This window comes from Elephantulus edwardii, unplaced genomic scaffold (genome assembly GCF_000299155.1).
Source record: "Elephantulus edwardii isolate Elephantulus edwardi_28Jun2011 unplaced genomic scaffold, EleEdw1.0 scaffold00207, whole genome shotgun sequence".
NCBI classification, from domain to species: domain Eukaryota; kingdom Metazoa; phylum Chordata; class Mammalia; order Macroscelidea; family Macroscelididae; genus Elephantulus; species Elephantulus edwardii.
The window spans coordinates 2,653,381-2,670,081 of record NW_006399957.1 but is presented as its reverse complement, the minus strand read 5'-3'; the positions used below and the strand labels follow the sequence as shown (position 1 = coordinate 2,670,081).

At 48.2% G+C, this 16,701-nt stretch overlaps 1 protein-coding gene across 1 annotated transcript in view; it reads left to right on the top strand.

Annotated features, from left to right (window-relative positions):
• Window positions 1–5,122: 5,122 nt before the first annotated feature.
• The window catches only part of ZNF236 (zinc finger protein 236), an 83,822-nt gene continuing 72,243 nt past the window's right edge, over window positions 5,123–16,701 (top strand). Inside the window, exons 1-2 of the mRNA XM_006897244.1 lie at window positions 5,123–5,168; window positions 6,435–6,573. Coding sequence (XP_006897306.1) covers window positions 5,123–5,168; window positions 6,435–6,573 — 185 coding nt within the window. The remainder of the gene's footprint in view (window positions 5,169–6,434; window positions 6,574–16,701) is intronic.

Here is a 16,701-nt window from a genome sequence, read left to right as displayed (position 1 = left end):
CGGTGTGTACAGAGAGCACGTCCCTGAGGACAGCCAGTTGCACTCATGGTGACCACACGTGTGTCTCTCAACAGAAAACCAGTGGGAAACTGGAAAAAGGAGCTGTGGTCACCAGGCCTCCCCGGGCACCTTTGGCTGGCCTTGAACCTCCAGCCTCTCATGAGCTGCTGTTTGCACTGTCCTCACCTGGCTCCTGGACAAGGTGGGTGAACGTGCTCTTGGGGAGTCGGGAGTGGGTCCCGGGCCCTGGTGGGGCGCGACCGATGCTCAGAGCGAGAGCAAGAAAGACAAAGCTGTGTGGTGACAGAGGAGTGTCCAGTGGTGACTGCACCGGTGGGCCATGCCACAAGGCTCAGCTTTCCTGTTTGTGAAATGGGCTGACATGGGCCCACGCGCCTTCTCACAGATCCTGGGAGCCCTTCGGTGGACCCCCACTGTGCATGCCCTAGTGCGTCAGCGCCAGCCAGCATGCCAGCCTGCGGAATCTGGCCTGTGCCATGGTTAAACAGAGGCTGATACTTTTGACAAGATTTCTGGTGGCCCCTGCTGACCTCCCCTGGGGAGGTCCCTGGACACGTGGACTGTGGTGTGTTGACCCCAGAGGGTCTACTCCTCACCGCCTGCTACACTCTGTAAGGAGACGATCCCCTTGCCTCGTGTCCTCGCCTCCAGCCCTGTAGGCAGCCTACTGAGTTTGAGGAACAGACCTAGAAGTTGACCAGTGACGCCAAGCGCCTCTCAGCATAGCCCGACATGCAAGGTCAAAAGAACAGCATCGGCCCCACAATAAAACCCAATACAGGAAGGGGCAGGAGAGAAGTATCCGTGGCACTGAGGATCTCGGCAGGTGGGGAAAGTGTGATTTCATTGCGCTTGTCGTGTAGTTCAACAACATGTGTAGGAATGGGTGACTGGAAAACCAGCACGCTTTGTAAAACTTCACTCACTCAAATCACAAAAGTAAGAAAAGTAAGAGCATGAAGTCAAGTCAAGGCGTCTTTCATTGCTGTTTGGTGCCACCACCATGCTGGAAAGGTGGGCCCACCACAGGAGGCCCCTGAGCTGCACGGTGTGGCCATGCAGATGGACATACCATGACAGTGTGGACACACGACTGTAACAGCGTCCTGAGCAGAGGCCTCTCATTGGCCTCCAGGGACCCTGAAGCTGAGCCCTGGGGCTGCCCGGCCCCTGGACACCTGCTTTGTGCTTTCGTCTTCGGAGCAGTGTCCCGTCTGGGGTGTGAACCTTCTGCGGCCAGGCTGGCCCAGACCTCTCACAGCAGCAAGTCGCATCCTGCCTCAGCAAACGTGCATTGGGCTGCATGTCTGTGTGGGCGGGTCTTTGTCTCAACCCCACGAGTTACTGGACGCAGGGATGCATGCGTGCTGACCGCTGACCGAGCCTGTGCTTCCTCCAAGTCCAGCCCCGGAGGCAACTGTGATGTCAATGTCCCCAAAACTAAAAGAGGGGCCTCCACGGAAGCGAGGGGAAAAGACGTTTAAAAACTTGATTTGGGTCAGCTTCAGTAAATACAGCTTTTCTTCAAGGACTTGAGATCGGCAAGATTCCAGAACGTTCTGTCCTCTTGTTAACCTCCCCGAAATGTCAGCAGTGAGCTCTTGACAACGAGGTCTCGAGTCGGGAATGACTCAATCCTCCTCCGAGCAGACCCTTTAAATAAACATGAGTCATCTCTGAGAACACGTCCTGGAGGTGAACAGTGCGGGTTGCCGCCCCCTGAGCACGCCCATCCAGGAAGCAGGGAACTTCAACGCTGCTTTTTCCAACAGGCAAACAAAGGGATAATGGAGTGAGAAGCTAGAGATTCCGGCTCACGTTTCTGAGACTTAAGCGGGAACTGATCTTGGAAAGACTGGGGTGGAGGGGTCTGTGGGCCACAAGAAAGGGGTGTTACGTCACGCACAACTGCACCGACTTGCTGCTCTGGAGAACCCGGCTGAGGCAGTCACCTTACAGACGCACCTGCAGTCCCAGCAGGATCTCGGGCAGGCGCCCCTCTGGCCACCCAGAAGGACATGAGTTGGCAAATGTTTCCAGAAACGTCCTAGAGCAGCCAGGTTAGCTGTTGGGACGCTTTTGAACTTGCTGGGACTGTGACAAGCTGGGGCTGTGAAGGGCACATGATTATTTTTTTTCCTTGTTCCCAGGATGAAAAAGAAAGGATGCAGGAACTGGAGGGGAAGTGCTCTCCATGGGACCGGACCTCGTAGTGTCCAGTTGTCGCCGGGATGGAACTTGGACCATCATGTGAGCCACACCCAACACCCTACAGAGGACGGCCTGGCAGCGCGTGCTTCAGCCCGGCCACGGGGCATCGGGTCACTTTATGAATATTAATGACCCCATTCATCCCCACAGTGAGTGATGTGGGGACCGAGAAGCGCACAGGCAGCTGCCACTCCCCGCAGGCCAACGTTCTGACAGTGTTCAGGGGTCACAGTTCTCCTGCTGGCCATGCACGGAGAAGCCACCGTGTGACTCACGGCTGCACAGGATAGACGCACAAGGAGAAGGTGGAGTCAGCTGCAACGCCCAGCGACCGGGGAACAACAGCTCTGAGCCTTGCCCTGTGCAGTTCCATCCTCGCCGCTGCTGATCTACTCGAGGCCATTGCTACAGTCATCATGTCAATCCGACTTCTTGAGAGTCTTCCTCTGTCACCTGACTGTCCACCTTTCCCAGCATGATGTCCTGTTCCAAGGACTGGTCCCTCCTGAAAGCTTGTGCCAAGTGTGGAGATGTAGATGTGAACCAGTAGAAGGCCGTTACTGGTGACCCACCATCACATAGCGCTGCTGTCCATGGTGCCTGCCTATCGAGGAGCCTGAGGGTGCAGTGCTGGCTAAAGCAATAGAGGGTCTTTTCAAGGACTGTCGGCTCAGCAAGGCCACGCTGGCGTGGGATGACACCCACCTAGCGGTGTCCTTACAGAAAGGAAGAAACAGACACAGGATGGTAGGCACATGAAAATGGCCAAGGCCCAAGGCCCCCCAGGCCGTCCAGAGGGGACACTCCACCCTCTAGACACGCGCCTGGAGGTCCTCTGTAGAGCCACCCTGGGAGACTCCTCTGGCAGGGACAGGACAGGTAGAAACTGGACCATGGCATCTGGTTTAACTATCTTTGATCAGATTTGCCAGCAGCTGTTTTAGCACCAGGCCGCATGCCCGTTTGGCTAGCCAGGCTCTGAAGGGATGGGAAGAATCATGATGGAAGGCTGAAACACGGGGCCAGGACACCTGAGGTTCACCTTGGGCAGGCCTGAACCAGACCAGTCCTAGGTCATTGCAGGATAGGTTGGCCTGATTAGGAGTTTGATCATTTTGCTATCGAAGATCATTCAAAAACGGCTGGAACCGGACCTAGACAGAGAACTGCCAGAGGGTCAAGCAGGATTTAGAAAAGGCCGTGGCACCAGAGATAGCATTGCTGACATCGTTGCAGCTGGGTCCTGAGCGAAAGCACAGCACACCAGAGGTGTCTGCTTGGGCTCTATTGACTGTGCAAAAGCATGTCACGGTGTAGATCACGACAAGTTGCGGCTGACATGAGAAGAATGGGACCCCAGAGCACATAACTGTGCCTACGGGGAACCTGGACCTGGAGGCTGTTGGGTAAATGGAGCAGGGAAACATGGTATGGTTTAAAATTGAGAAGGGAGTGTGGCAGCGTTGTCCATACCTATACTATCTGTGTGCTGAGCCGCTTTATCCTGCTTGGATCCACGATTAACACCCTTGGTACCAGCAGTCACGAAATAAGGAGACACGTTGCACTGGGGAAATATGCAGTTAGAGACCTCTCCAAATTATTTAGGAGAAATGGTGTCAGTTTGAGGACAAAGGTGCATTGGATTCAGGCCATGGTCTTTCTGATCACTTGCTATGCGTCTGAGAGCTGAATGAATAAGGATTACAGAAGAAGTATTGCTGCCTTTGGGCTGTGGTGTTGAAGAGCTCTGAATATCCCATGGGCGGCCCAGAGAACAGTAAAGTCTTAGAGAAGGTGCAGCCGGAGTGCTTTTTTGTCTCCAAAAATGATGAGACTTCGCCTTAAATACTTCAGACATGTTGCTAGGAGAGGCTATTTCTTGGGGAGAGACATGATGCTGGGAGGGGTTGAGGGTCAGCGAAGGAGGGGAAGACCCTCAACCAGGTGGATTGACACGGTGAATGCTGCAATGGGCTCTTGCATGTCAGGAAGTGAGAGGATGGTGCAGGGTAGAACATGGTTCAGATCTTTTATTCATGGGGTCACTATGAGTCCTATTCAACCCAACAGCACCTAACAACAACGAATTTTATTTAAGAATTATAAACCCACTCCTCACTATCAATTTGTAGTCTCCAAAGACCAGGTTTCTAGGCAAAAATTGTTTTGTGTCAAGATGGAAGATTTCTTTACAACACTGCCAATGGCATCATTGTCCAGCTGTCCAGTGACATCATTGCTCAGCTGTCCAGTGACATCATTGCCCAGCTGTCCAGTGACATCATTGTCCAACTGTCTAATGGCATCATTGCTCAGCTGTCCAGTGACATTGTTGTGCAGCTGTCCAGTGACATCATCGTCCAGCTATCCAGTGACATCATCGCCCAGCTGTCCAGTGACATCATCGCCCAGCTGTCCAGTGACATCATCGCCCAGCTGTCCAGTGACATCATCGCCCAGCTGTCCAGTGACATCGTTGTGCCGCTGCAGTGACGTCACCACAGAACTGCCGCGCCCCGGGCTCAGCAGTGACAGCTCACACTCTCAGGCCCGCCACTACATTGTCCGTGCATGAACTAGGTGGTAGACCTCTGCAGTGTTGTTGTTAGGCATCGTTGAGTTGAAGATGACTCACAGTGACCCTACGAATGTCAGATTCCTGTCGTTATCAACATAAAACGCTGCATCATCAGAAAGTCGGCAAGGGGGAGCTGGTGGATGCGAGGGCTCTGTTGAGGGTCTGCGGCTTGGCTCTTTTGTGTCTTTTTCTATATTACCCAATAAATAAGTGGAGGGTCGTGGCAATAGCATGTGATCAATCTAATTGCTCACAGCACATTTCCTTTTAATGTTCATGGGGATGTGTGTCCTTGGGACAACTTGGGGCATGGCAAGCACCCCACTGCTCGCCCAGCTGGGTCTGGGCCCACTCTGTGAGGACAGACTAGCCCCCAAGGGGACATGGTGCCTCGGGTCCACTGTGTGGGACAGACTAGCCCCTAGGGGACACGAGGGGGACACAGAGCCTCAGGTCCACTGTGTGGGGACAGACTAACGCATGGTGCCGGGGAGAGACCTGCCTCTCTACTGAGCGCTATGGGCTTGACCGCCCCAGCAGCAGGGCTGGGACGCAGTGAGGATGGGGGAAGGAGAGGCTGTGTGTCAGCATTCTCTCTGAGCTTCCCTGAGGTGGCCACTCAGACACAAAGTGGTCTCTTGTGGTGTCTACTACTGGGTCTGCAGAAGCCACAGGAGAGGCACGCAGTTTCTCACAGGGTGCCTTTCCAATGCGTGTGTCCTGTGTCTCCCTGCATCTCCCGGACCAACTTCTCCACCTGGGGACTCAGACAGGTGCTGCTCTTGGCACAGTGCTGGCCTGGGCACCTCCGCGGGCAGAGCAGCACAGCTGCAAGAGTCCAGGGACAGTTAGAAGTTGGGTGTGCAGAGTGACCTGGCGGTGACCGCACACAAGCCGGGGGGTCCTGCCCAGGGAACTGGCATGGAGTGGGGACTCGTGCTTACGTCCGTCCAGGTGCAGAATTAGGTCAGTGATTGTTTCTATGACGACTTACTGAAATGAGACAGACTGACACCAATTCTGGTTCCTTCTGCCACCCAGCCCTTCCGAAAGGCCTTCTCCAGCTGAGCGGGTTCTGGGAGGAAAACCTGAACACCCAGCTGTCTCTTACAAAAACTGCCATCCGCACTTGCAAAGGAGGCTTCTCCAAAGAGAATGGCAGTAAACTGGATCCGTGCCATTCCGGTTCATGAACGTCGGTGAAATGTGTGTTCTGCGTGTTGTTTATGTTCAATCACGAGTCTCTAAGTCATTTTTTGCCCTCCAATGCCAAGGTGATTGTTGGATCTTGCTTGGCCATCATTTTGCCACATATGAAAGTCTGGTCAGGAAAGGTGGCCACTGTTACTCAGGCCCTTACAGCCAGGCCGGGGTGGTGTAGAGCATGAGGGTGGCTGAGACGTGGGTCCAGTCGCTTTGGCCATTTTAGCAGCCAAGGTGAACCGAGGCACAGAGATGTCATGAGCTTTGCCCTCAGAGCAGGCACACCTGGCAGCGGGCACACCTGGCAGCCGGCACAGCTAAGGTGAGGGGACAGCTGTCAGGCCACCCTCAGCAGTGGTGCGTCTGCATCGAGGTCATCCCAGAGCTTGGTCTTCACCTGTATCCTGTGTCCACACAGCTGGCTTGCGGTTCTCACCGGGACGTGGGGACTCCAAGGGCCGCGCCAGTGGAAGGCTGGGCGGGGCTGGGCTGTCTGAGGTCTCTGGGCCTGTGTGCAAGTGTGGGAACCGGTACGTGAATGTGTGTGAGAGCGAGAGGTGTGACCTAATACAGGAATGTGAGTGTCTATATGGGGAGTGTGTGACTACATATGAATGTGTATGTGGGTCCAAGCGTGTGTGTATGTGTGCACGTGTGTGTGAGAATGTGTGCTTTGAGGAGGAGCTTGTGGAGGGAGGGGCAGGGCTCTAGGGTGAGTGTGCAGGTGAGCCTGAGAAAGCACGTACGTGAGTGTGTGATCAGTGTATGAATACGGGGGTGTACCTGCGTGTGTGTATATATGTGTGAATGAGTGTGAGTGTGTGATGAATGTGTGGTATGGGGGTGTACTTTTATGTGTATGTACGTGTGAATGAGTGTGAGTGTGTGCCTGCACTTGGAGGAGGAGCGAATCGGGGATTCAGTGCGAATGTCTGGGGTCCGTGAATTTGCACGCGGAGGGACTGGGTGTTTTCTCACTCGCACCAACAAGAGTGCCCAGGGTGAGGAAGAGGGGTCGGGACTGCTGTGCAAAGTGAGAGCTTTGAGCTGTTTCTCAGAATGCCAACAATCCTCCGAGGTGCAGAATTTGCCTGAGTGTGAGGCAAGGCCAGGAGCCACAAGGCTGGGGGGCCAGGGCCTGCCCCCAGCACGGCTGAGGAGAGGTTCACTGACTGGAGAACTGAGTCCCAAGTGTCTGCACCTGGGCTGTTCCCTGTTCTTCCCAAAGATGTGGGGAAAACCATGAAGACTTTTATGGTCCTCACACTGCCCACTTTAGGTTAAAGCAACAGTGTGGACACAGGGCCCCTCTCTCTAGAAGGTTCTGGTTGTCTGGTGCCTCCAGGACGTGACCCTTCTCTCCAGATGGGGGGGCCCTATTACATCCAGCACAACTTTTGACCACGTGCCCAGGCAGCTCGCCCATTGGCCATCCCCTCCTTTCCCCAACTGCTGATGGTAGAGGGTGAGGGGGCCCAGGCCCGCACATTTCTGCCCTCTGCTGGCCTTCATGGAGTCACTGCTGAGCCCAGTTCTGCACAAATGAAACGGAAGTCCCTGGTAACTGGAAGCAGTGGGCCAATCCTCGAAGTCCTGGAAACAGCCAAGTGACCAAGGAAGAGCTATTGGGAGAATTGGCACTTTTAAACAGTAAATACATGGCATTTAAAGAGAAATATCAGAAAGAGGAAAGGAGGGAGGACAGAGAGACAAAGAAAAAGCAGGAAAGACAGAAACACAATCTTTAGTAGTCTGCATTTATAGACAGGGAAGATATACTGCTTTGATTTACAAGGGTTTTTGGTTGTTTTTTTTTAATAAAAGAATTAAAGGCAAGAGTTATTTTCAACTTTTTTGTTTTATTCCAAATTTTATTATAAATTCTGTCCTGTGATACATTTCAGATGATAAACTTTGTTATGAAATGTGGAAATAGTTTTATTTCAAAATGTGTTTGGAAATGTAGCATCAAGTGTTACATGTACAATGGGGTACAGGACCAGAAGGCGTCCTGGGCAAACGGGTGGAGCGTGGTTAGAAGGAAAGGCGAGGAGATTTTCTGAGGAGTCTGAACCTGGAGCTGAGGACACAGCTCCGAGAGGTCCAAGAACAGAACAGGAAGAAACCCATTGGTTGTTGCACACTAGGGAATGATTCCCAAATTGGGAGATGGCACATCTGATTGGGAGAGATTCTACACTTTTTTAAAGTTGTTTTCAAAGGTTAGAGTCCTCACATTGTGCAGCAGGTCAACAGAGCAGCCGGCCTGAATGACTAGAAATGGGAAATTTGCTCTATTTGGTCTTTGCTCTGAAAGTTGCCTGGATACACCTTCTTAGCTGGCAAGTAGCCCTGTGGGCGAACACAAGGGCTTCGGCTACTGCCTGCTTCTCTCAGGAGGAGCAGACTACATTCTGATGTAGAGGAGGGCCAGCCTCAGACTAGAGCAGAGCCACCACCTCATCTGGAAGTCCCAAATTGGTTTGGGGTACTCCTACTCAACCCCAAGCCCATACAGCCACCACCCAGCTTACAGACTCGAAACCTCGTTTCTCTCTCTCTAAGGACAGACCCCTTTGGACTCAAAACAGCTAAATGCTAGTTCAAATGTACTCACAGACCCCCAGGGAGAAAAGATCCCTCACTCCGGCCTCACAAAGCTCTCGCCCAGGAAGCCTGGCGGGCAGTCCCCCAACCTCTGCAGCCATTGTGGGTCAGAACCGAGCTGACGGCACATGACGAACCGCCGCAAAGGGGAGTCTCTTCTCACGAGGCTATTACAGCACCTGTGTGTCCAAAACAAGGGCCCGATGCTGATTTCTTGCGTAAGTGGCATTCTACGAGTTTCATTCCTGTGACGTGTGTTGCTTTTCTTCACTGGCCCTAGAACCCCATCTAATAAGAATTTTCAGAACAAATCCTTAAAATTCAAGAGCAGGAACATCTTCTGACTCTCTTTATTTTTAAGTTTTAAAATTTAATTAATTTTTATTTTAATTTTTCTCTTGACCAGAAGGAGGTTGGAGTAATTCACACTCAAATGTGACTAGTCCACAGCTGACCTAGCTCAAGAACCCTCTTCCAAGGATCCTTACATAATAAGAAAAATCTTTGCTTGTTTATCCAGAGCGAATCTAAAGGTTTGAGCTCCCCGCACTTAGAGGTACACTGTTAAACAGAGGCGTAACGAAGGGATTTGGCAAAGTCAAAGAGTTCAAAGGCAGCAAACAAAAATCAGCTGGTTTTCTATACAGCCGCAAAGACCTGAAAGGAACACGCTCATCTACAATAGTGTCTAAAAGAATGAAACACCTAGGAAGGAATTAAATGGGGAGGAAAGTTTGGCTCAGAGCAGGATTCAGAGCTGTTGTCCATGAGGTGGCTATGAGTTACAGGCTGCTTGATGGCACATAAAAACAACAACGGACTGACACAGTGACAGTTATAAAATACTGCAGAAAGAGAATCAAGGAGACAAACACATGGAAAGATCTTTAATGTTGATGGGTTCGAAGACTGAATACTGTGTCAGTACCATCCAAAGCACTCTGCAGGTTCAGTCCAATACAGATCAAAACTCCACCAGCCCTTTGCACAGAAATGGAAGAAACAAGTGTCAATGTGCTAAAGAATGGCGCAGAAGAGAAAGCAATGCTCAAAGAGCGGAGCACAAGGGCTGGTACCTCTTCTTTGTTAATGGAGCTTTGGTGGCCTAGGGGCAAGAAGCTGCACTGCGATACCGAAAGCATGAGGTTCAAGGCTCTGTACAAGAAAGATGCACCGTCTCCTCCTGTGCTATTAACTACCTCTGAAAGATCTTTTTTTTAAAGGAAGTAAAAAAGGCTATACTTCAAATTGGCAGCAATACACAATTGCTCAGTCACGGACAGCTTCTGAAATGTACTCCCAGGCACCTTAGCCTTCAGCCTCATGGCTTTAGGCCACTGTTAAAAAGCTCTTAGTCCTGCCAATTACGGCATCTCCCTTCCAGTTGTCCACCATCCTTGGGCAAAGGCTCCCAGCTCTGATTCCCTGGGGCAGCAGGCCCAAGCCAGTGGTCTCATGTCAGGTCTCTGGTTCTCTGCTGCAGCTGCCATGGCTGCTGCTCCTCTCGGCCGTGGTCTGAGTAGCATGGTAATCTTTGGCCCCAAAGGACACGCACATTCTCTGCTTCTTCTAGGATGTGGTGAGAGTCTCAATTTCTACTAACTAATGCCCTTGTGAATAGAGCAACACACCCCATTCTCATGTCCTCACCCATCAACATGGTAAAGTCAAACTCAATGACTAGGAAACTCATTTTGAACAATGAACCTTTGACACCACCAACTACCCCCTGGCTTTTCTAGCCATTCATCTTCATGTTTGAGGAATTAACTTGCCCTTACAACCATCTTACTCATAACAACATTCATGAAAGTGTGTAAGCCAGAGCCAATAGAATCAAATAGTATGTAAAATACATTATTGTGAACAAGTGGGGTTCATAACAGGAATGCAAAGATGGTTCCATAAAGGAAAAAGAGCTAATTTTAAAAACCCAAACCATTTATTACATTAATATAGCAAAAATTAACACGATCCCATCAATTGATGTAAAAAAGGCCTTTGACAAAATCCAACACACTTTCCTGATAAAAACACTCACCAAAATAGGAATGGAGGGCAATTTACCCAACATAGTGAAAAGTATATACACAAAACCAAGAGCCAACATCATTCTCAATGAAGAGAGAGGAAAGGCATTCCTCTTGCAAACAAGGACCAGGTAAGGCTGCCCACTGCCACCACTGCTTTTCAATATTGTATTGGAAGTCTTAGCAAGAGCAATAAGACAAGAGAAGGAAATAAGAGGTATCCAAATTCACAAGGAAATTGTGAAACCGTCACTATATGCAGACAATAGAATAGTATCCACTGGGAACCCCAAGACTCAGCTATAAAACCTGCAGAATGAAAATTAATAAAATAAAATTTAAATAATAAAAAAATAACATGGCAGCATTTAAGATTAACATACAAAAATCCCTTGGATTTCCTTACAGTAACAAAGAAAGCACAGAAATGGAAACTAGAAAAGCAATACCGTTCACAGCAGTCAACCACAAGATTAAATACTTAGGAGTAAACCTAACTAGTTGTTGCTGTTATTAAGTGCTGTAGAGTCATAGATGACCCATAGCGACTCCGACTCTATGGATGAAAGCCTTGAACACAAAACTTTCAACTTTTCTCCAGGTTTATAGAGTTTCCGGAGGCAGCTTTTTTTTGGAAGTGGAAGCCATTCCTGCTTCCAAGCCTGTTTTATTTGGGAGAGCCACAAAAAGCAGGCCTGAGGGCCCAAAGGCCTTTATAAATACGAGGCCAAATCCATTAAGCTCAAACCCTGTTGTGCGCAACAGCCACACCTTAGTCTTAACCCCAGACCACTGCTCTGCTCCTCTTCCCAGCCTGGTCTGGGGCTGTTTCCAGGCTGGGAAGTTGAGCGGAACAGCCAGATTCTGCAAAGGTGTGTTTCCTGGTTTGGGTTGGAGACTATGGTGTGGCAGTTGCTCCCATTGGAGTGTGAGCTGATTTGGATTAAATCTAACTAGAGATAAAAAAAAAACCTTATAAGGAACAAGAAGAGACCTAACTAAATGGGAAAATATTCCCTGTTCATGGAGAGAAAGACTGAACATTGTGAAGATTATAGTCATACAAGAACAAACTACAGGTTCAATGTAATTCCAGTACAGATACCAAATTCCTTCCTAAAGGAGATAGGAAAGAGACCTAGAATAAGCACAGGTCTTCTGAAAAACAAAAAATGAAGTAGGAAGCATCTCACTCTCTGATCTCAAAACTTACTGCACCAGCATAGTAATCAAAACTGCATGGTCTGGTGAAAGGACTCACAATTATTTTTTTTTAACAGTAAAACATTTTTATTTTTATTAATAACACTAGTCAAGTTTTTAAATAGGCATAAAGCTCAATATCAAGTAAACAAAAGATTCACACCACTGGACCAATTGGTGGTGGTTGTTATATGCCATCAAGTTACCAGCTCTGAACCCTGCTTTGTCCTGAGGCCATTTCACTGACTCTGACACACCCACCCCCACCACCCTAGTTACTGTATCAATCTATCTCATCCAGGGTCTTCCTCTCCTGTGTTGTCCCTCCACCCTTCCAAGCATGATGTCCTTCTCCAAGGATCAGTCCCTCCGGGTCACATGCCCAAAGTATGTGAGACAGAGCTTCAAAATCCCAGCCTCCAAGGAGAAATTTGGCTTCATCCTCTCCAAGACAGACCTATTCATTTTCTTGGCGGTCATAGTATGCTCAAGACTTTTCTCCAGCACCACAACTCAAAGGTATCAATTCTTCTATCTTCCTTAGTCATTAGCCATCTCTCTGATGCACAGCAAGTAATTGCAAAGACCATGACCTGGATCAGGCACATCTTAGTCTCTAGACTGACATCATTGCTTCTCAGTACTCTGGAAAAGTCCCTGACAGTAGATTTACCTAATGCAATTTGTCTTTTGATTTCCTGACTGCTGGTGCCAAGAGTGTTGATTGAGGAGCCGAGCAAGCTGTAATTGTTAACAACCTCAATCTCTTCTCCAGCCATCATAGTGCTGCCAACTGGCCCAGTGGTGAGAATCTTTGTCTTCTTGATATCAAGCTTCAATCCATATTGAATAGGTAGCTTCAAGATAGACGGAGAAGTGCTTGAGATTGTTAACATCTTCAGCTTGCTTGGTCCCACGGTTAACACTCTTGGCAACAATAGTGATTTTCTAATCAAAAGTCGAAGTTTATTGAGAGAATCTGCTGCCAGGGACCCCTCTAGAGAACAGAAGAGCAACAGCTTCAGTCTGGAGACTAAGACATGCCTGATACAGGCCGTGATCTTTGTAATTATTTTCTAGGTGTCAGAGAGATGGACAGTGGCTAAGGATGACAGAAGAACCACCTGTGCCTTTGAGTTGTGATGCTCAAGAGTGTTGGACATACCATGGACTGCTGGGAGAACAAACAGATCTTTCCTAGAGAGGGTAAAACCAAGCTGTTCCCCAGAGGCAATGATTTTGAAGCTTCATCTCACATACTTTGGCCATATGGCCAGGAGGAAATAGTCCTTGGGGAAGGACATCATGCTTACACATTTGGGAGGAGAGGAAAGCCCAGGATGAGATAGATTGACTTAGAGAAAAGGGATTAGATGATGAGATTGGCTCAGCATAGAGCAGGATTCACGACTATTGTACTTGAGGTCATGATGAGTCACAAGAGGCTGGAAGGCGCATAACAGCAGCGGCGACAACAATTTGATCAATGATATCATTGTGCTGTCCTCGTAATTGTACCAAACCCAAAATATTTTAGGACGACAACCATTTGAATACGGCGTTTTCTCCACAAGCTATTTGCCAGTGTAAGTAATCCCATCACTGGCAACAGGAGTGTGCATAGTTGTGGTGAAGCTCCCGCAGGCAGCCAGTTGGGACCCTGGAACTCTCTCCACATGAGCTGGTGCCCTGGGAAGGAGGGGCAAGCTTTGTGAGCACATGCTTGGGCAAGCAGCACTGTAATTCTCCCTAAGAATACTCCTTCAGAGACGGCTTTAAACTTCTTAAGCAGCAGGGCACAATTCTTGATGCTGAAACACATAGCAGGTTACACAGGAACCCCGGTGGCACAGTGGATTAAGCATTGGGCGTGTAACTGAAAGGTGGGATGTTTAATCCACCAAATATCCAGCCTTGGAAACCCTATGGGGAAGTTAGTTCTAGTCTGCCTTATTGGGCTTCTGTGGATTTTGCTTGTTTTGGCTTAAACAGCAAAAGTAATCAAAACATCTTAGTTAACAGCAGAATTGGTATAATAGCCAATTGAGTAGAATTGAGAGTACAGAAATGAACTCATACATCTATAGATTTTTTTATAGGCTTTTTCAACGGTATGAAGGTCATTCAATGATGAAAGAAGAGTCTCTTCAATAAATGTGCTGGGGAAATTGACTTTCCAAGTGCAGAAAAATGAAACAAGATTCATCCTCACACCACCCAAAAATAATCTCAAAGTGGATTTAGAATTTAAATGTACAGCTAAAATGATAAAACTCTAAGCAGAAAAGCACTAGCAGCTGCTGACAGGACCAGCAGCTTTAACAAGGTCATATCAAATTGTCATATCATATCATATCATATCATATCATATCATATCATATATCATATCAAAAGCACAGAGAAGGCTGATACAAAGAACTGGAATCTCATAAAAGTGGAAAACTTTTGTTCATCAAAATATTTTACTAAAAATATGAAAGATAAGCTACCACTTGAGAAAATCTATTTAGAAAGAATATATCCAATAAGAATCACATAATATCTACAACCAGCAGATGATACAATAGATGAATGGGACCTTCTAAGAATCAAATCCCTATGCACATCCAAAAACTTCTCCAACAGGGTAAAAAGGGAAGCCACAGACTGGGAAAAAAGTATTTGGTAAGGACATGTCAGATAAGGGACTTATATCTAGAATTTATAAAATACTTGAGCACCACAACAAGATAAAGATAAATAATCCAGTAGAAAACTGGGCACAGGTTATGAACAGACACTTCACCAAAGAAGATATTCATATGTCCAACAAGCACATGAAGAAGTGTTCAAAATCCCTAGCTCTAAGAGAGATTCAAATCAAAACAACTATGAGATATTTTCTCACCCCAGTCAGAATAGCAAAATTTAACAGAACAGCAAGCAACAAATGCTGGCGAGGTTGTGGAGAAACTGGAACCCTTATTCACTGTTGGTGGGAGTGTAAAATGGTGCAACCACTGTGGAAGGCGATATGGCGCTTTCTCAAAAAGTTGCAAATAGAGATACCACTTGACCCAGCAATTCCACTACTGGGAATATACCCTAAAGAGACCATAACTGCCATCCAAGCAGATATATGCACACCCATGTTTATCATGGCTTTGTTCACAATAGCAAGGAGTTGGAAACAACCTAAGTCCCCATCAACAAACGAATGGATAGAGAAGCTGTGGTATATTCACACAATGGAATACTACACTGCATTGAAAAACAAGGAACTCATGCAATATTATTCAAAATGGGTGACCCTGGAGGACATTATGCTGCGTGAAGTATCTCAGTCACATAAGGACAAATACTGCATGGTGCCACTGTTGTAGAATAGGACTGACCTCGGGGTTGGGGTAAGACTGAGAAAAATTGGACAAATTATGTATATTGCATTGAAACAGATGCGTGAGAGAGCAGTTTAAAAACAATATATGATTGGGTATTATGGTTATGACAAGAGTCCAGAATGAAGGTTGCATAGTGTAGTATACTTGGGGCGGGGGGCAGGGGAAGGGATTGTATACCAATGAAGGAATTTTTCTTTTACTCTTCAAAGAGAAGAGCGAACTGCGGGGGAGAGGTGGCCAGGGAGAAAAGTGCAACAATGAATTAATGGAAATCCAAAATCTCTGTAAATGTTCATTAAAATTAATAAAAAAAATTTAAAAAATTCTCATAATATATCTCTTTATATAGGATTATATTATTAGTTTGAAGACTAAGGTGTGCCTGATTCAGGCCATAGTCCTCTCAACCATCTGCTAGGCGTCAGACAGCTGGACAAGGAATCAGGATACCAGAAGAAGAACGGATGCCTTTTAGCTATGGTGATGGAGAAGAGTGCCGGAGAAGGGTGTTGGTTGTTGACCCAAGTAAGATGAAATCATTGACAGCTTCCATCTTTTCTCCATCTGTCATGATGGCTGGTGGGTGTGTGGTGAGGATCTTTGTCTTCTTGATGTTGAGATGGAATCCACACCGAAGGCTGTAGTCCTTGATCTTCTGCAGCAAGCATTTCAGGTCTTCCGCCCTTTCAGCAAGCAAAGTTATGTCATCACCATAACGCAGGCTGTTGATAAGTCTTCCTCCAACCCTGATGCCACACTTCATCAAGAGCCCTTCATAAACTCTCAGAACAGAAAAATGTGTAGAAGGAAGTCTAGAGGTGGCAGGGTACGGGGTGGAAGAGTTGGGGTTATTCTTCAGTGGGTTAGAAAACATTGCAGAAATGGGTAGTTTTCCGTTGCACACACAGTGCACGAAATTCTATAGTTGAGCTGCGCCCTTGAAGACAGTGAATGAGGTGGCCATGGTGTCAGATAGCATCGTCACAGGATAAAGTTCACACAGTGACGTCTCCTGCACACCTGACATCTCCCACCCGGCATCTCCTGCACACCAGGCATCTCCCACACAGCTTCCTCCACACAGCATTTCCAGCACATCCGCCGTTTCTCGTACACCTTGCATCTCCCACACAACATCTCTTTCACACCTGGAATCTCCCACACAGCGTCTCCAGCACTCCTGGCATCTCCTGCACACCTGGCATCTTCCACAGAGCATCTCCTGCACACTGGCATCTCTTGTACAATGTCTCTCACACACCTGGCATCTCCTGCACACCTGGCATCTCCCGTACACCTGGCACCTCCCACACACCTGGCATCTCTTGCACAGTGTCTCTCACACACCTGGCATCTCCCGCACACCTGGCATCTTCCACAGAGCATCTCCTGCACACCTGGCACCTCCCGCACACATGGCATCTTCCACAGAGCATCTCCTGCACACCTGGCATCTCCCGCACAC